The following is a 20,244-nucleotide window of genomic DNA, read 5'->3' as shown; positions in this document are numbered from 1 at the left end:
TGTGGAACTCTTTGCCGCAGAAGGCTGTGGAGGCCGGGTCTTTGAGTGTCTCTCAGACAGAGACAGGTAGGTTCTTGATTAATAAGGGGATCAGGGGTTATGGGGAAAAGGAAGGTGGATGGGGATGAGAAAAATATCAGGCATGATTGAATGGCAGAGCAAACATGATGGGCCGAGTGGCCTAATTCTGCTCTGATGTCTTATGACCTTATGGTTAGACATTGAGCGTAAACAGCAAAATGCAAAAGAGAATTGGACAAATAATAGCAGGAAATGGGGAAGGGAGGCAGAGTGGGACTAACTGGGTTATCCCATGAAAGATCTGGCACAGTTTCGATGGGCTGAATAGCCTCCTGTGCTGTAATATTGCACGATGTCTTTTCGTTCTGGAGTCAGGGAGCAGAAAACAGTTTGTGGGACATGGCAACACCATGGATGTTTGTGTGTGTGGTTAATAGCACAGTTCAGTCTGAAATGTTTGCTTAGGGTCAGCTCCAAGCCACAAGGCTGAAAGTTCAAGTCCCATTCTCGGATTTGAGCACATAATCCAGGCTGAGATTTCAACACATTGATGAGGGAATGCTGCTCTGTCTCAGGTTTTGTCTTTGAGATTACGTTGCTGAAACCCGAACCCTCTTGTCTCTCAAGGTGTAAAAGATCCCATTGGCACAAGAAAACAGAGTAGAGTCTTCCCAATGTCCTAGCCAACATTTACCCGTCATTCAGTCGCCACTGAAACAGAGGCACTCACACATCGTTGCCGTATGAGAGCTTGCTGTGTGAAAGTTGATTGCTGTGCTTGTCTAGGACAACAGTGACGGCACAGTAGGCCATTCAGCCCCTTGATCCTGCTCTGCCAGTCATGGCCAATCTTCAATCTCAGCGCTGTTTTCCCATACTATCCCCATATCCCCTGATATCTTAAATCTCTGGAAACCTGTCGATTTATGTGACTGGCGACCCTCATTTCACAATGAATGAATATAAAATAATGCAGATGAGGGCGTGAATAGAAAACTATCTGGTCCAACTTGCAACCACACACTGCCTGGTCTCAGACATGGGGAATGACCAATTGTGTGAAGTATGGGAGTGGTACCCAGTGCCTGAACAGGAGTCACCTGCTTCAGAATAAGAACATAAGAAATAGGATCTGGAAAAGGCCATTTGGCCCTTCAAACCTGTTCTACCATTCAAAAGATCTATCTCAACCCCATCTTCCTCAATCCCCTCAGTGCCCAAAAATCAATTGATCCCACTCTTCAATATCCTCAATGGTACAGAATCCACAGATCACCTGGGGAGAGAGTTCCAAGGATTCACAGCCCTTTGACAAATTTTACCAAATCACAGACCCCCAAATATCCAATCCTCAGACTGTGACCCATGTGTTCTAAACTTCCCAACCAATCATTGAACCTTACAGTGTAGAAGGAGGCCATTCAGCCCATCAAGTGGGCCGCACGTTAGCACAGTAGTTAGCACTGCTGACTCACAGCGCCAGGGTCCCAGATTCAAATCCCAACTTGGGTCACTGTCTGTGTGAAGTTTGTACGTTCTCCCCGTGTCTGCATGGGTTTGCTCCAGGCACACCGATTTCCTCAGTGCGGGTTAGGTGGATTGGCCATGCTAAATTACCCCTTCATATCAGGGGGACTAGTTAGCGTAAATGCATGGGATTATGGGGATAGGGCCTGGGTGGGATTGTGATCGATGCAGACCAGATGGGCCGAATGGCCTCCTTCTGCACTGTAGGGATTCTAAATCTGTACTGACCACATTCTCACCCAGGCCCTAACGCCCCATAACCCCATGCATTTACCCCAGCTAGTTCCCCTGACACTAAGGGAAAATTTAGCATGGCCAATCCACCTAACCTGCACATCTTCGGAGCATGGGAGGAAACTGGAGCTTCCGGAGGAAACTCCACACAGACAGTGACTCAAGCTGGGGATTGAACCCGGGTCCCTGGCTCTGTGAGGCCGCAGTGCTCAACACCGTGCTGCCCCAGGGAAAACACTTTCTCTGCATCTGCCCCAAAAAGCCCTTCCAGAATTTTCTGTGATTTAATTAGCTCATCTCCCAATCTTCGAAACTCCAGGGGATTTGGCCCTGGCCTACTCTCTCCCCTCATAGCACAATCTCCTCGTACTGGGGTCCAGTCAAGTGAACCGTCACTAGATTCCCTCTTGGCAAACAATGTGTCCTTCCTTAGGTAAGGAGATCAAAGGAAGGGAGAGGAAGAGAGGAATGCTTTTAAGCATTTTATGGTGGAAAAACTAGGCCGTGGGCTTTAGCATATTTGTATCCACTGAACAAACAGCCTGTTTTGGGGGAATAACAGTAGCGTTGCCCCTTCTGTAGCCCTTGGATCTGACGTATGGCATCTTTACTGAATGTATGAGCTTTGCCTCAGAGGACCTTGGTCAGTATTAGTTTTGGACGGTGATGTGGATGTAGACTGTCTGCAGTGCCCAGGAGAGGAGAACAGATGCCAAACCTGTGGTATTTTTAGACACTGCTGTCATCTGTAGAGTTTCAGATGCCAGTACAAGCTGTTTTGAAAGGAAAAGAAAACAATGTCCAAGAGAGAACAGTTTCCCAAAATGCATTTCCGTTCATATTTCAACATTGAGCAGTGCGGGCCAACAGGACGAGTGTTTCAGCCGTATCTCTCTCATTCCTACTCCAGATTAGCGGTCATTACTGCTGTGTATTTAACAGAATGCAGCCGAGGGATAGCGTATTGGAACTACCTCTCTCTCAATCACAACAGACACACCTGTTCTGAGGTTCTAGAATATAGAACATCGAACTCTACAGTGCAGAAAGAGGCCCTTTGGCCCATCGAGTCTGCACCGAACACAATCCCACCCAGGCCCTACCCCCATATCCCCACATATTATACTCACTAATCCCCTCTAACCTACACATCCCTGGACACTAAGGGGCAATTCCTTAGCAGTGCCAATCAACCTAACCCGCACATCTTTGGATGTTAACAATGTTACATTCCTGCATGAATAATATTAGACCTCTGAAATGTTGAGCCCCGTGTCTGCATGGGTTTCCTCCGGGTTCCTCCCACACTCCAAAGATGTGCTGGTTAGGGGCATTGGCCGTGCTAAATTGACCCTTAGTGTCAGGGGGACAAGCAGAGTAAATACATGGGGTTATGGGGATAGGGCCTGGGTGGGATTGTTGTCAGTGCAGGCATGATGGGCCGAATGGCCTCTTTCTGTGCTGTAGGGATTCTGTGATTCTGTTCTGCGATTCACAGGGTTGTTAGGGAGGGAATTCCAGGATTTTGACCTGGAATGAAAAATGAAGAAAGAGCGATACATTTTATAATCTGGGTGGTGCGTGGCTTGGAGGGGAAGTTGCAGATGTTTGCTGCCTGGCTCCTCCTCGACAGCAGGGGTCTCGGGTTTGAAAGGTGCTGTGGGATATGCTTCCGCAATGCGGACCTTACTGAGATGCTTCAGCATAGTTAAAGGACAAACCTGCTTGCCGAACCCATAGATTATTCTGTACAGCTGACCTTGATGCTGCCTTCAGCTGATGCCCAATACACATTTAGTGGGTATTATACACAATGTCCGGCATTATCCTGACATATGGGATTGTATCAGGTATGGATGGGTCTTTATTGATAAACAGTATCTGTCACCACTTTCAAAGCACTAGTTTCATATTGGGCCTGCTTTAATCATAGATGTAGAGGTGGGTGCACACACACACACACACACTGCCTGGAAGCATAGACACATTGCGAGTGATTAATCTAATCAGTGATGCAGTTAGCAATGTTACATTCCTGCATGAATAATATTAGACCCCTGAAATGTTGAGATTCTGGATTTGCGAGGAAGAAATACCAGCTGCCCCTCCTCAAAAGGAAACATTATAATATTATAAATGATTTTTAAACTGTTTTCAATTTTCTCATAATACAACCACGTTATTGTTGCAATACTAAAACATTCTAAGTATTATTGATATGTATGAATATATTACTGCTCAGTGAAAATACATTTGCAATACAATCTCGACAGAAAAGTTCACATTTTGAGTGGTGACATTAGCTTTCTCAGGCACACCGACTGTTTCAGCATTTCACTAATAATTTGTCTTGCATCATCTGCCCCAACTCCTTCCGGGGAGCAACTTCCAATTTCTGTCCATTGCCAAGATTTTCACCATGCTAGAAAGACTCTCCGTCACGGGGTGGCATGGTGGCAGAGTGGTTGGCACTGCTGCCTCACAGCTCCAGGGACCGAAGTTCAATTCCAGGCTTGGGTCACTATCTGTGTGGAGTTTGCACATTCTTCCCGTGTCTGCGTGGGTTTCCTCCAGGTGCTCCGGATTCCTCTCATACCCAAAGATATATGGGTTAGGTGCATTGGCCATGCTAAATTGACCCTTAGTGTTCTGGGATGTGTAGGTTAGAGGGATTAGTTGGGTAAATCCACTTTGGTAGGAAGAATGGTAGGAAGGACTATTACTTACGTGGCGAAAAACTGCAGCAGGCGACGGTGCAGAGGGACCTCGGGGTCCTTGTGCATGAGTCGCAAAAACCCAGCCTGCAGGTGCAGCAGGTGGTCAGGAAGGCGAATGGGATGCTGGCCTTCATAGCGAGGGGGATTGAATATAAAAGTAGGGAGGTCTTGCTGCAGCTGTATAGGGCATTGGTGAGGCCGCAGCTGGAGTACTGTGTGCAGTTTTGGGCGCCGCACCTGCGCAAGGATATTTTGGCCTTGGAGGGAGTGCAGAGGAGGTTTACTAGGCTGATACCGGAGTTGAGGGGGTTGAGCTATGAGGAGAGGCTGAATAAACTAGGCTTGTACTCGTTAGAGTTTAGAAGAATGAGGGGAGATCTCATTGAGACGTATAAGATGATGAATGGGATGGATAGGATAGAGGTGGAAAGACTCTTCCCGCTCAAAAAAGACAGTAGGACTAGGGGGCACAGCCTCAAGATAAAGGGGGGGCGGTTCAGAACGGAGTTGAGGAGGAACTTCTTCACTCAAAGGGTGGTGAATCTCTGGAATTCTCTGCCCGTTGAAGTGGTGGAGGCTGCCTCGCTAAATATTTTTAAGAAGCGGGTTGATGGGTTTTTGATAAGAGAAGGGATTAAGGGTTATGGGGAGAGGGCGGGAAAGTGGAACTGAGCCACGACAGATCAGCCATGATCTTATTGAATGGCGGGGCAGGCTCGAAGGGCCAGATGGCCTACTTCTGCTCCTATTTCTTATGTTCTTATGTTCTTAAATATGTGAGTGATGGGAATAGGGACTGGGTGGGATTCTTGTCAGTGCAGACTTGGTGGGCTAAATGGCCTCCTTCTGCACTGTGGGGATTCTGTGATCCTATGAAAATCTAGGCCTGTATGTTTAGTTTTGTGCTGGTTTTAGTTCAAGACATGGTAGGACTATGTCTCTCACTACTGCCAGCTTGGCGCATCGGAGCAAGATACATAGATGAGGGAGAAGGGGATAGAATGTTCTGCTGATGGGATGAGGTGAAGAAAGGTGAGAGGAAGCACACACGCAGTGTAAATACCAGCATCGACGGGTTGGGCCAAATGGCCTGTTTCTGTGCTGTGCAGTCCATACGACTCTAACCCATCAAGGGCCTCACAGTTGGTGCCATGTTCTGCATCTTTTTGTAATGAGTTTTCAGTTGGGTAGAGTTGAGTGATGCCATGCTGACAATTGGTGTAGGGTACAGGTACGTGTAGAGTAGAGCTCTCTCAGCAATGCTCTAGCCCAGGAAGACATTCCTCAGCGACCCTACATACTGTACAAAATTTTCCCAATCATTATCCTGTGGCCTCTATTGATTGGAGTTGTCAATCTCCAGTTAAAACAAAACTAGATACAGCTTCTGAGGATTGAAACTTGAAAATGTTGTTGATACTCTGACTGAAGGATGATTACATTGATGTTCAAAGGATGTCGAGAGAATTTATTTTTGCTTTGCTTGACGTTTGTTTAATCACCTTCCTGCTGCAGAGAGCTCTAAACAATCCCCAAACTCCCGGTTAATGGCCTTAAAGCAGCTGCTTATGAGTGTGTGACTCTAAAGAGAAAAATGTGATTGAAGTTTCCTTCATTCCCCAGGAGGTTGAGCTGGAACGGCTAGAGAGAGAGTTTGCCATTCAGTCTCAGATCACTGAGGCAGCCCGGCGCCTGGCCACTGACCCTAATGTCAGCAAAAAGATGAAGAAGCAAAGAAAGATGTCCTACTTAAATGCACTTAAAAAACTGCAGGACATTGAAAACGCCATCAATGATTACAGGATCCGCTCTGGAAAGAAACCCACACAAAGGGCATCTTTAATCATAGAGGGTGAGTGGTCACTGACACTTAGAACGGCTATGTTCTTTAACATATTTATGGATAATTTTTGCTAACAGTCGTTAGTCACTAAATTATACGACAGTATTAAAACAACACAAAGGAATTCTGAAATAGTGCACAAAAGCAGGAAGGTTATGCTGAATATTTATAAAGCTGGCAATATAGCAAGGATATTGCTATGAAGGGAGTACAGAGAAGGTGTATCAGGCTGATTCCTGGGGTGGCAGGTCTGACATATGAGGAGAGACTAATTCGGTTAGGATTATATTCACTGGAGTTTAGAAGAGTGAGAGGGGATCTCCTAGAAACTTATAAAATTCTAACAGGGTGGATTCAGAAAGAGTGTTCCCAATGATGGGGGAGAACTAGGGGTCATAGTTTGAGGATAAGGGATAAACCTTTTAGAACTGAGATGAGAAATTTCTTCACCCAGAGGGTGGTGAATGTGTGGAATTCACTACCACAGCATGTAGTTGAGGCCAAAACGTTGTGTGATTTCAAGAAGAAATTAGATATGTCTCTTGAGGCTAAAGGGATATGGGGGAGGGGGTGTCATTGAATTTGATGATCAACCATGATCAAGATGAATGGCAGAGCAGGCTCAAAGGGCAGAATGGCCTCCTCCTGCATCTAGTTTCTACGTTTCCAAGCTTTGGCTAGGCCACGTTTTAGAATATTGCATCCAGTTCCGGTCACTTTAGGAAGGATGTAATGGTCCTCGAGAGGGTGCAGAGGGAGATTTACCAGAATAGGATGGGGGATTTTAGCTCAAGGTGAGGTTAGAGAAGCTGGGGTTGTTCTCCTTGGAGCACCGGAGATTGAGGAGAGATTTGTTCGAGGTGTACAAGATTATGACAGGTTTAATCAAAGCAGACAAAGAAAACCTGTTGGCATCGGCTGATGGTACAAGGATCCGGATATACAGGTGTAAGGTTTTGGGCAATTGATGCATGGGGAAAATCTTTATTACACAATGGGATTCTCTGCCTCAGAGGGCATTGGAAGCAGAGGTCAATGATCTTAAACAGAAATTAGGTGAGTACTTACAGGGCTACAGGGGTAGAATGGGGGAATAGCATGGATTGCTCCTCAGAGGGCCAGCATGGGCTTATGGCCTAATGGCCTTGTTATTTGTCACCCTAATTTTACATAAATGCATTAACCTGTCCCCACGTTATGGAAATTAAGCCCCTTGATGTATTGGTATAAATACTGTCACTATAGAATCATACAGTGCAGACAAGGCCCTTCGGCCCATCGAGTCTGCACTGACAATAACTACCATTAAAGTTGGACTAACCCCATTTTCCAGAACTTGTCCCATATTCTTGAATGTTACAATATTTCAAGCGCTTATCCAAATACTTTTTCAAGGTTGTAAGGTTTCCATCCTCCACTACCTTCCCAGGCAGTCCATTCCACATTCCCACCGTACTCTCAGTAAAACTTCTTTCCTCAAAACTCTTCTGAATTTCTTGCTCCTTCTCCTGAAACGAGGTCCCTTCGCGACTGACCCCTGAACCAAGAGAAGAGCTGCTTCTTACTTACCCAGTCCGTAGCCCTCATAATCTTACACATTTCAATCATGGCCCCCGCCCCCAGTCTTCCCTGCTCTATAGAAAACAATCTAAGCCTATCCAGTCTCTCCTTCTAGCTCAAATGCTCCATCTCATGCCACATCCTTTAACCTGTACAGTCAGGTGAAATTGGAAGGTGTGATAGTTTGAACACTGAGATCTGAGATCTCTTTGACAAAGCGTCTGTCATTTCTCAACATTGATAGAATTAGAATCAGGAATGTGTGGGGTAAAAAGTCACAGGCACATCACCCATAGATTCACCCTCCCTGGAGCTGGTGCTACAAGAATGATGTACTTTCTTCTGATTTTTCTCATAGAAGCAAACATTGGCTCAGAAGACAGCTCACTGTCGGATGCCCTGGTTCTTGAGGATGGTAAGTAATCCCTTCATGGGATGACTGCAGTGTCACCCGATTCTTTCATGATTTTATTGGAAGTAAGTTTACAGTTTAGCTGTTTGGTCACCCAACTCCTGACTCACACAGCGAGAGGACAACGTTACTGTGTGTTGGAATCCCGATGGTCTCTGTTTCCCGATAACTGCAATTTGTAAACCGTCAGGTAGATTTAGGGGAGGCGATGGCCTAGTGGTATTACCGCTGGACTATTAATCCAGAGACTTCTGCTAATGTTCTGAGAAACTGAGTTCAAATCCCACCACAGCAGATGGTGAAACTTGAATTAAATAAAGAATATTTGGAATTAAGAATCTACTGATGATCATGAAACATTGTCGATAGTTGAAAAAATCCATCTGGTTCACTAATGTCCCTTCAGGGAAGGAAATCTGCCGTCCTTACCCGGTCTGGCCTACGTTTGACTCCAGAGCCACAGCAATGTGGTTGACTCTCAACTGCCTTACAAGGCAACTAGAGATGGGCAATAAATGCTGGCCAGCCAGTGATGCCCATGTTCCACAAATGAACATTAAAAATATACCTTAAAGCACATGCCTGGATTTAAAAAGCAAGGAAAAATAGCTCGTGAGAGTCTGCAAATGATGGAAGAAGTGAATTGAGTCAATTGGGTTTACATTCACAAGAACGATGGACGATAGCATTGAAATTCGTAGATGATTGGACAGGGTAGATGCTGAGAGGCCGTTTCTCCCTGGCTGGGGAATCTAGAACTAGGAGTCATTAGGCATCAACCATTTGGGGCTGAGATGAGGAGAAATTTCTTCACTCAAGGAAGTGTGAATCTTTGGAATTCTCCAGAAAGCTGTGACTGCTCAGTGTTCAAGGGAGATTGAAGATTTTTTTAGTGAGTTGAGGAATATGGAGCTAGGGTAGGTTAGAAAGATTCATTGAAAGGTGGAGCAGACTTGGTGGGTCAAGTTTACACCCGGGTAGGGAACCTAGTGTCAGGGAAGTTCCCAAGTCTGGAAATCCAACCCAGGCAAATGTGTCCCAGATATTGGGATAATTGTTCTGAGGAGCTGGATGTTAATGGGATTTGAGCCTGCCACCTCTGAAAACAATGCGGAGACAGCCACAGAGGTGCCGGGTATGAAGGCGGGCTGCTTAATAGGCCCGCCTCGGTGATCTAGCAGTTCATCCCTGCTGTAAAAGAAACAAAAACAGCCCTCCCAATCCTCACACACCCCCACTCCCCATGCCCCCAACATACTAACTCATACCACTTCATGCCACCCCACCCACACCCATGGTCCCTCATATCCTCCATGCCAACCTGTATGTTTCTACCCACCCATTGGACCTTTGTGGCTCCAGTGCCAACTTATGTCATTAGCATGCCCCCATATCTTTTGTCCTTATATCCTCTGTGCCAACTCACCCAGTATCAGACCTCCAGACCCATGTAATGTGGTTGGTCAGATCTCCAGACCCATGCTGAGGTGAACTAAATAATGTCTATCTGTCTATTGATGTTTTCACAAAAACATCATAAAAATCCATTCGGTACATTTAAATTCCTTCAGATACTCAATCCTTTGTGAACACAAACATTTATTTCAAACACTTTGCCCTTAATAAAAACAAACATTTGTATTTATAGCCTCACGTCAAAGTCTTTATAACTACTTGGAGGTGTGAATCGAACTGTGACAATACAGCCTGTCCACTGATAGTAATACATTGTGAAACCAATCCTGTGGTACCAATACTACAATGATAACCATCAGACTTATGTCTACAGTCCATTCATGAAATTGCAAGCAGCCACAACAGGCTAGTTTTTGTTTTCAAAATTTAAAGAGTTTGGGGACCTAAGTGCCTTGACAGCTTGATTGTTCCACTGAGTTTATCCACTTTTTTACGCACATTCATGTCTACATTTAACAACCCCAGAGGGCACCTTGCCTCTCCAAAGGGCACCCTACCGCTCCAAATAATTCTGGCAGCTTTAGACCATTTGCTGAAATGTCTAAAGCCCACAAGTCATGTTCTGGACATCCCATTAACAAAAATTACATCCGTTTGAAAGTAGCTGTATTTTTTGTATGCGCGTTTATCTGAGTGAAACACAGATGTGCAAACCATAACCCGCACCCGGCAAAAATGTTGGGTGCTGGATTCGCAGGTTCGACTTCCAGAATCCAGAGCCGGTTTGGCTAATACACAAAGCCATTCAGTCTCTGTGGAAATTTGGGCCAATGAGTTGGCCCTGCTCCTGTTCCTAGTTCCTAAGTTTTCAAGTTTTGTTATTTTGCAGAAGATTGCCACGTTACGAGTGTTTCATCGCCAGTGCAGTCTCCACATAAAGGCCTCCCTCCACGGCCTCCCTCACATCAGAGACCTCCTCCCCCCCAGTCTCTGGATGGATTACGGCAGCTGCATTATCATCGCAGTGATTACAACAAGTCGCCGATCAAACCAAAAATGTGGAAGGAGTCGTCCTTAGATGAACCATATGAGAAGGTGAAGAAACGTGGCTCTCACAGTCACTCCAGGTGAGTCTCAGCACCGTGAAGGGGATAGTACCAATGTGGGCAGAATTCCCTTCTGCTTTAAATAGCACCAATGTCAGTCTGTGACAGAATGATGTTATTTGGCTTTAATGTAATCTCATGGGGTGCAAATCCTCAAATGGATCTTATTCCAGTACAAAGACAGTGGTCAGTTCCAGTGGTTTGGAGGGAAATGCATCTTGATTTGATTTTGATTTGATTTATTATTGTCACATGTATTAACACACAGTGAAAAGTATTGCTTTTTGCGCACAATACAAACAAGCATTCCATTCATAGAGAAGGAAAGGAGAGGGTGCAGAATGTAGTGTTACAGTTATAGTTAGGGTGGAGAGAAAGATCAACTTAATGCGAGGTAGGTCCATTCAAAAGTCTGACAGCAGCAGGGAAGAAACTGTTCTTGAGTCGGTTGGTATGTGACCTCAGACTTTTGTATCTTTTTCCTGATGGAAGAAGGTGGAAGAGAGAATGTCCGGGGTGTGTGGGGTCCTTAATTATACTGGCTGCTTTGCCGAGGCAGCAGGAGGTGTAGTAGGATCAATGGATGGGAGGCTGGTTTGCGTGATGGCTTGGGCTACATTCACAACCTTTTGTAGTTCCTTGTGGTCTTCAGCAGAGCAGGAGCCCAGACCAAGCTGTGATACAACCAGAAAGAATGCTTTCTATTCTTATTTATTCCAATAATATCAGGTTTGTGCTCGTTTCATCAATACTGTTTGAGGAAGAGTAGAAAGTTCTCCTCATTTGCCCAAAGTAAAAGAGTAGAAGTAACTTGTCAGTACACGGAACTGTAGTGGAGCAAGGAGGCATTTTAAACCTTTGCACCAGGTGTTTCCATTTGTTAAAAACAGCGTTTTAATTTACTGGAGTTAAAAAGGAAGGTGGGTGTGGTGTGTGTGACCGCACCTCCCTAATTTAAACAGTTTCATTGAACAGAACATTTTGACAGGAAGCAACTACAGATAAACTTAACGCTTGCTTGCAATCGGTGACAATACAGCTGGGTTAGACCCAAAGAAAAGTGTGTGAACCCTGGGTGAAGATCTGAGAGGGAATTATTCAGAGAATTATTGTAATGACCTGAATGAGGTCCATGAGGTTGGAGTACAGAGTATGAGCTCCCTGATTGAGGTAATGATTTCCTGTCCATTTAGGGAGTCTCACGGGGACTGTCAGGGTTACTGACACTCTGGGCTCTGACTTTGTATCTGAAGCACTATTAGGGGTGGAACAGAGTTTATAAATAAAGGGAATCCCTGAGGAGTATTTCAATGCTATTTTGCAGAGACATGTTAGCGTGATGTCTCTTAGAGAGACTATAATGGTTTTTCTCTCAATCCATCATTTTTTCTTTCAGCAAGTTAGAGAAACTTTGCATTACAATTTGAAACACAAAATCCTAACATATTCAATAATCATCTTGAAATAGATAGAGAAGACCATGGAAGTTCTTTCTCTGTGGCCAATATATGGACATGGTGTTTTGTCATTTCTCTTGCATTGGTGCTTGTGGGATCTTGCTGTGTGAAAGGTGGCTGCCAAGTTTCCTTATGTAACAATAGTGACTACAATGCTAGAGTGCTTGGCTATGAAGTACTGTGGACATCCTGAGGTTATAAAAGCTGCTTTATAAATACAAGCTTTTTGTCCTTCAGAATAAAATTTTGATTCTGGTTTCAAAGACCCAAATCGTCACGTGTCCGATCGTCCAATCAGAAAACTAGCTTCCAATTGGTCAGAAACCTTTTAGAATATTTCACCTTCTCAGACTCACCAATGTATCATTTCCAATTGGCAATCTGGCCTCAATTTCTACAAAGCTGTTAAAATAGTATAAGTGAATATGGCAGCGCAGACATCAATGACCTGATCAGAACTGGCCTTGTCAACACTTGAAATTCACTCAGAAGTGTTATTTTTGCTGCCAGCCAATGACCATTCCCAACAAGGGAGAATTTATTCGGCACCGCTTGATAATCAATGGCATGGCCCATCCTAAATCCCCCACTATTAACATCCTGGGGGTTACCATTGGCCAGAAATTGAAGTGGACTAGCCATATAAAATACTGTAGCTACAGAACCAGATGAGAGGCTGGGAATTCTGTGATTTGTAACTCAACTCCAGACTTCCCCAAGCCTCGATAGCGTGCAACTTAGGAGTGTGATAGAATACTTGCCTGAATGAATGCAGCTCCAACAACACTCAAACTCAACACCATCCGAGGCAAAGCAACCCCTTTGATGGGCATCCTGTTCACCAACTTAAACAAGTATTCCCTCTGCTACTGTGTCAGTAAAATCTACACAACGCGCTGCAGCAACTCACCAAGATTCCTTTGACAGCACTTTCCAAACCCGTCATCTCACAGTCCCGTCCAAACCGCACACTGGGTCAAAACCCTGGAGCCCCCTCCCTAGTAGCACATTGGACGTACCTACACCACATGGATAGCAGTGGCTCGAGAAGGCAGCTCACCATCTCAGGGGGCAATTAGGGATGGGCAGTAAATGCTGGACCAGTCAGCAGTGCCCCCATCCTGTGAATGGACAAGTTTCTCATTCATTTAGGAGATTTAAATGTAGTTCTTGAGAGTTTCTTCCTGCAGTAACTTTTGATATTTCTATTTCAAATTCTGGGCTCAAACCTTGCACGACAGATACCATTGCTGCCATGTGGTGCATTGTAATGTCTGCGGAACTGGTACTCAGCTGTCAGTCTACAGGTCATGAGTTCAAGGGTTCTCCAATAGAAAATTGAATAAACCTTCTATATTTTGGGCCAGCATCGGAGAAATGGCCAGAATAGTCACCAGATTGTCATTAGAAACACAAATGGATTGCTTCATCCACAAAGGGGGTCTGTACATAACCCTGACTCTGGTTAACATGCCACCTGCCTAACAAGCACCTTGGTTTGGACAACCAGCCGCCATTTTCCCAGTGCGGCGAGACAGGGCAGTAAACGCGGTTTACCAGCGCTACTCCTGCCCCAAGAACAGATCTTTAAAGATGAGAACAATTTGACAGCCATGATGCTGGTGATGCAAACAGCAGTGTGAGAATTCCAGAACAGGAAAGCTGCAAAAGGATAAACTTCACAAGTTAGTTGGAAGCCTTTTGGAGTCAGTGGCGTAGTGGTATTATCACTGGGTTCGTAGTAGAGACACTGAGTAATGCTCTGGGGACCTGCATTCGAATTCTGCCACCGCAGATGCTGAAATTTGGATTCGATAAAAAATATCTGGAATTAAGAATCTACTGATGACCATGAAACCATTGTCAATTGTCGGAAAAACCCATCTGGTTCACTAATGTCCCTCAGGGGAGGAAATCTGCCAGCTTTACCTGGTCTAACCTACATTTGACTCCAGACCCACGTCAATGTGGTTGACTCTTTAAATGCCCTCAGGGATGGGGAACAGATACTGGCCCAGCCAGTGAAGCCCACATCCCATGAATGAATTTTTTTAAAAAGTCAAAAATGCAAAATACTTCTGAAGGAATTGAGTGCGACCCTCACACATTATGACCAATGTGATTTATTCTAATAACTCTTCCAGCCATCCACAATTTGTGAAATGTACTAATGGAACCTGTTGTCATTTATTGAGCTAAAACCCTTTCAGTGACGTTCTGTGTTTGTGTTATTATTCAGCCTGGGGAGTGGACACACGCGGTTTCCCAGTGTAGGGAGCTGTGCAGAGGCTGGAGCTGGTGGGTCCCTGCAGAGCAGCCCTGTAAGAAGTGCGCCTCATTGGAACTGTTCCCAGTCCAGCATGCCATCCACACCAGACCTACAGATTCGAAGTCCCCCGTATGTCCACTCCGCACGGTAAGTGACCTGACAAACAGCCAATTTTCTCCTGGAAGTAAGGCGAAATGCAGACCCTGTCAATCTGAAATCGAAACAGGAAACTGAAAGTACAGGCAAGCTCCTCGAGTGAAGGATAGTTAACTCTTTGGGAGGGTTACCTCTCACACTGACAATTGTTATTTTATTCTCCACCTTGCCCTCTCTCTGATCTCTTTATTCTCGGTCTCCTACTCTAGTCTAATAAGCTCGATACAAGTTTGAAGTGAAACGTCCTCACTTTATTCAGGGTTGTGTGTTTTGATCAAAAAGAAAAAGATGTGGTGTGCACACGTAGAGTCAAAGTATCAAACAGCAGATTTATTGAGGAGCTGTCACCTGTGCAGAGTAGAAAATGAAACTAAACAAGGAAACATCCCAATGACATCACCATCAAATCATGTGACTGGCTCTTAAAGCAATGATGCAACCACTTAAATATTTAACATGAAAAATGGCAACTAAATTTTTAATTAGATGCTTTACAGTTTTCCAGAATCAACGTTGGGCAGATTCCACACCCGCACCCTTCCCCCACCCTGCTGCCGTCAATGGGGTTTCCCGATGGACCCGTGGTAGGGGCTTACTGTCAGCAGAAATGGAAGATCCCACCCATCGAGTTCAATAATTTCAGATCGTAACCTCTGCTTCTATTTATCACACTGCAATTGTTGGTTATGGGCGGCACGGCGACACAGTGGTTAGCACTGCTGCCTCACAGCGCCAGGAACCCGGGTTCGATGCCAGCCTTGGGTCACTGTCTGTGTGGAGTTTGCACATTCTCCCCGTGTCTGCGTGGGTTTTCTCTGGGTGCTCCGGCTTCCTCCCACAGTTCAAAGATGTGCAGGTTAATTGTATTGGTTGGCCATGCTAAATTGTCCATTAGTGTCAAAGATGTGCAGGTTAGGAGGGTTAACAGGCTGAATGCATGGGGTTAGGGCCTGGGTGGGATGCTGTGTTGGAGAGTCGGTGCAGACTTGATGGGCCGAGTGACCTTCTGCACCGTAAGATTTCAACGATTCTGTTTTTCTGTTCATTCCATCTGAACCTCCTACTTAGAGCCATCTTTTGTTTCGATACTTGTCTCATTCCCATCTCCCTTTTTGCCTTGAACCATCAGCCCTTTCGTCATTTACTCTCTCTCACCTCTGGTTTATCACCGTTCTTCCTCCTCCCTCTCCTCCTCCTCCCTCCCTCTCCCCATTCCCCTCTCCTCCCCCTCCTTCCTCTCCCCCTCCCTTTCCCCCTTCCCCTCCCCTTGCTCTCCCCCCTCCCTCTCCCCGTTCCCCCCCTCCCCTCCCTCTCCCCGTTCCCCCCTCCCCTCCCTCTCCCTCCTCTCCTCCCTCCCTCTCCCCCTTCCCCTCCCCTCCCCCCTCCCTCTCCTCATTCCCCTCTCCCCCCCCCACTTTCCCTTCTGCTCCTGCTTAAAACCCACGAACATTTCCAGCTCTGAGGAACGCTGAATCACTAATCCTGTTTCTCCAGAGCTGATACCAGCCCCGCTGAGTATCTCCAGCATTTTCTGGTGGATTTTAGATGTTCAGCATCTGTGTGGTTTTGTTTTGGATTTTCTTTAACTCTTTGATCCAGTGTCGGGGTGATCTAATACAATGTTTTATTGGTACATTTCCACCTGCAGCAACTGATTACTATGCTCTTACAGAGAAAGTTGAATTTGTATCCACATTCTCACACCTATTTCTCTGGATATCTACACTCTGCACCCTTATTTCTGTAGGATTTAGATATCAGTTTTTTGCAGAATGTGCTGGCTCCTGATGTTCAAAACTGTACTTTTTATAACATGTTTATGAAGCTGCAAACATCACAAGTATGTATCATCAAGAAACAGATTCCCGAAGGTAATTCATTTCCCAAATTCCAAGTGGGAAGAAGTTGGGGAGAGAGGAGAGACTGTGATACCAGCACCAATTGCCTGCCTTCTATCTGAGCACAGGTCCCACATTACCGTATAGGATGAATAAACCTGCTTATTTTAACTCCATGTAGCTGAGTGGGTTTTGAAGGAGTTAAAATCTCACCCGCAGTGATTGACAAAAGTGCTGGAGCCAAACGTCAAAGAATCAAACAATAGCAAAACACGGAGGAATCCATTCAGTGTATCCAATTTGTGCTGGCTCTTTGAAGAGCTGCCAAACCTCCAACCCCTACTCCTTCCTTCCCCTCCCCTCCCACAGCTCCACCCTTCCTCTCCCACTCCTCCCATAGAAATATAGAATCTCTACAGTGTAGAAGAAGGCCATTCAGCCCATTGACTCTGCACCAACCACAATCCCACCCAAGCCCTACTCCTGTAACCCCCACATACTTACCCTAGCTAGTCCCCCTGACACTAAGGAGCAATTTAACATGGCCAGTGCACATCTTTGGACTGTGGGAGGAAACCGGAGCACCTGGAGGAAACCCATGCAGACACGGGGAGAACGTGCAAACTCCACACTGACAGTGGCCTGAGGCCAGAATTGAACCCCGATCCTTTGTCTGTGAGGCAGCAGTGCTAACCACTGTGTCACCGTGCCGTCCACTCCTCCAGCAATGCTCCACAAGGACACACATCTTTTTCCATAAGCCAGAGATGACTCCCCACTGAGGGTTGCACATTGTTTCTTTACCTTGTCTCCCTGGGCAAAATCTGTGTCCACAGCAGGATGAGGGTGGACAGGCTGGCTTCCCTCACCAATGTCACTCTCAACCGGCTACCAGCAGACCCAGAACAGGAACTAGGGGGAGTCATCTCTGGCTTATGGAGAAAGATGTGTGTCCTTGTGGAGCATTGCTGGAAAATGCAATCTCCAGAACTGCACTGAAGACAGGAATAGATTTACTATAAAACTCCGCATGTTGGAATGAACAGCAACTACCTTGGCGAGACACTGGAAACCTTGGAATTATATCCCAAAGCAAACTGGTGCTTCAGGAGAGAGGGGGAAGGAAAAGTAGACTGTCGAAAAAAGGCATAACCACCTTTGGTCTACATCACTCGACTTGAATCTGTGTGGAGAGCAGAGATATAGGAAAGCCTCGTTCTCAGTTTGCAGACCCAGAACAGGAACTAGGGGGACCCGACCTCAGGCTGGCATTTCTCAAGTCAAGACCTGGAACTTTGCTCTGCCGTTCTCTGCAAGAGTGCGTCGGTGCCCAGCGCCATTGTGCCAGCTTCAGGCTTCATTTTGTAAAGTGCACTGAAGTAATTTCCAGTTTCAAGTGAAGTAGCGATCGTGACTTGCGGTGTGGTATTATTAGTGGATTGCCAGGAGATCAGTTGCAAACTGGTGCCAGTACCAAGAGATTAGGAAATTGAACTAGCAGCTAGTGAATGTAGTGACTACAATGTGATGAGATTAAACAAGAGGAATAATTACTGGAACTCTTCCTAGCATTAACCAAGAAATCACAACACAAGTTTGCAGTTACTTATAACTTGCAAAAGGCAGATGCTGGTCTCAGCTGGGGAACTGTGAAGGCTGCTGACTGACATTGTTGGGGTTCCGGGATGGGGGGAATATGCTGAATGAATACTGTGGATTCAACATTGCAAGAAAAGGCAACAGAAACTGGTTTATGGAGAAAGACTGGGTTTTACTGGAGAATGATGGCTCTTTAAAAGATATCTGGTGGTATTCAGGATCCAGAGAGCTGGGGATGACTTGAACTCAAGATAACCAAATGAATTAAGGGAAGTGATGGCCCAGTGGTATTATCGCTAGACTATTAATCCAGGAACTCAGCTAATGTTCTGGGGACCCGGGTTCAAATCCTGCTACAGCAAATGGTGGAATTTGAACTTGTTAAACAATGAATATAGAGTTAAGAATCTATTGCTGACCCATTGTCAATTGTTGGAAAAATCCATCTGGTCCATTAATGTCCTTTAGGGAAGGAAAATCTGCCGTCCTTACCCAGTCTGTGACTCCAGAGCCACAGCAATGTGGTTGACTCTCAACTGTCCTCAAGCAACTAGGGATGGACAATAAATACTGGCCCAGCCAGCGACGCTCATGTCCCACGAATGAAAGAAAAGTTCAACATAGTACAAGGAAGTATGAGTATACATTCTAGATCAAACCACTTTACAGAGAGATTGATAAATAAGTGCTCAGTACTGTCTGCAAGATTATAGATCTGGGAATGTCAGTAAGAGAGGGAATTAGACAGTATCTGACAGAGAGTGTCCCAGAAGTACAGTAAGAAGTCTCACAACACCGAGTTAAAGTTTACTGGAGGTATTAAAATGTAAAAAAAGGTCCATTCAACTGATGAAGGAGCAGTGCTCTGAAAGATCGTGATTCCAAATAAACCTGTTGGACTTTAACCTGGTGTTGTGAGACTTCTCATTGTGCCCACCCCAGTCCAACACTGGCATATCCACATCGTGTGCAAAGTGTATGAGTGTTCCACTCGTGCATACTGGTTTTCATGTTGGCTGCAGTGGTCCCTTTGGTTCTAAACCTTCCTAAGAGACACAGTGCAAATGGTAACAATTTGCTTTTCGCTTTTCCAGGTCGGTTGATATCAGCCCTACTCGCCTGCACAGTTTAGCACAGCACTTTAGACACAGGAGCTCCAGTTTGGAATCCCAGGGCAAGCTGGTTGTGTCAGAGAACGAAACAGGGAGTCCAGATTTCTACACCCCAAGGACTCGTAGCAGTAACGGCTCTGACCCTTTAGACGACTGCTCCTCTTGCACCAGCCACTCCAGTTCGGAACACTACTACCCCGCTCACGTGCATGCCAACTACTCCACACTGGCCGAGGACTCGCCGTCCAAGGCCCGGGAACGGCAGAGGCACCGATCCGCCGGGAATCTCGGTTCCTCCAATTCAGGGAGCATGCCCAACCTGGCAGCTAAGAACGGCACTGGAAACGGCAGTGGGTTTTACCTTCACAGCCAGAGCCAGCCTTCCTCGCAGTACAGGATTAAGGAATATCCCCTGTACATTGAGGGGAGTCCGACACCGGTGGTGGTACGCAGTTTGGAAAATGACCAAGAGGGACATTACAGTGTGAAAGCACAATTTAAAACCTCGAACTCCTATACTGCAGGTGGGATCTATAAGGATACTTGGCATGGCGATGACATTGATTCCGTAAAGCTGACACCATCACGTTCGCAAATTGTTAGGACTCCTTCCCTTGTTAAAGATAATGCTGAGAGGAGTACAAACAGAACTGCATTGTCGGATGAACTACGGTCATGGTATGAAAGGTCTTCAGCCACACTAAAGGACCACAATAGACTCTCTCATACAAGCTCTGACTCATCGGACAGGAGCTCTCCATACAGCACAGCTCACAGCGCCTTCATGGCTCACAGTCGGATAACCCGAATGCCTCAACCATCCAAAGCAACATCAGCTGCTTCAGGTAAAACTTCTGTTCTCTGTCCACGCGTTTGCTAAGTGAACAGTTGGAAGCTTTTCCCCAGAAATGACAATTAGAAGGGGGTTCAAGGCGAGGGGGGAAAAGGCTCAGTGGAGATGTGCGGGGGGAAGCTTT

At 45.8% G+C, this 20,244-nt stretch overlaps 1 protein-coding gene across 7 annotated transcripts in view; it reads left to right on the top strand.

Moving 5' to 3' along the window:
* frmd4a (FERM domain containing 4A) overlaps positions 1-20,244 on the top strand; it is a 613,918-nt gene that overhangs the window by 571,524 nt on the left and 22,150 nt on the right. For all 7 annotated transcript variants that reach the window (XM_080207761.1, XM_080207763.1, XM_080207759.1 and 4 more), the window contains exons 17-21: positions 6,123-6,351; positions 8,261-8,317; positions 10,620-10,857; positions 14,533-14,709; positions 19,250-20,112. In XM_080207761.1, coding sequence (XP_080063887.1) covers positions 6,123-6,351; positions 8,261-8,317; positions 10,620-10,857; positions 14,533-14,709; positions 19,250-20,112 — 1,564 coding nt within the window. The remainder of the gene's footprint in view (positions 1-6,122; positions 6,352-8,260; positions 8,318-10,619; positions 10,858-14,532; positions 14,710-19,249; positions 20,113-20,244) is intronic.

The sequence above is a fragment of the Carcharhinus amblyrhynchos genome, chromosome 19, assembly GCF_965287045.1.
Source record: "Carcharhinus amblyrhynchos chromosome 19, sCarAmb.v2.hapA, whole genome shotgun sequence".
Classification (NCBI taxonomy): Eukaryota; Metazoa; Chordata; class Chondrichthyes; order Carcharhiniformes; family Carcharhinidae; genus Carcharhinus; species Carcharhinus amblyrhynchos.
Note: the sequence above shows the minus strand (reverse complement) of the source record. Positions and strands in the feature narration are given on the sequence as shown.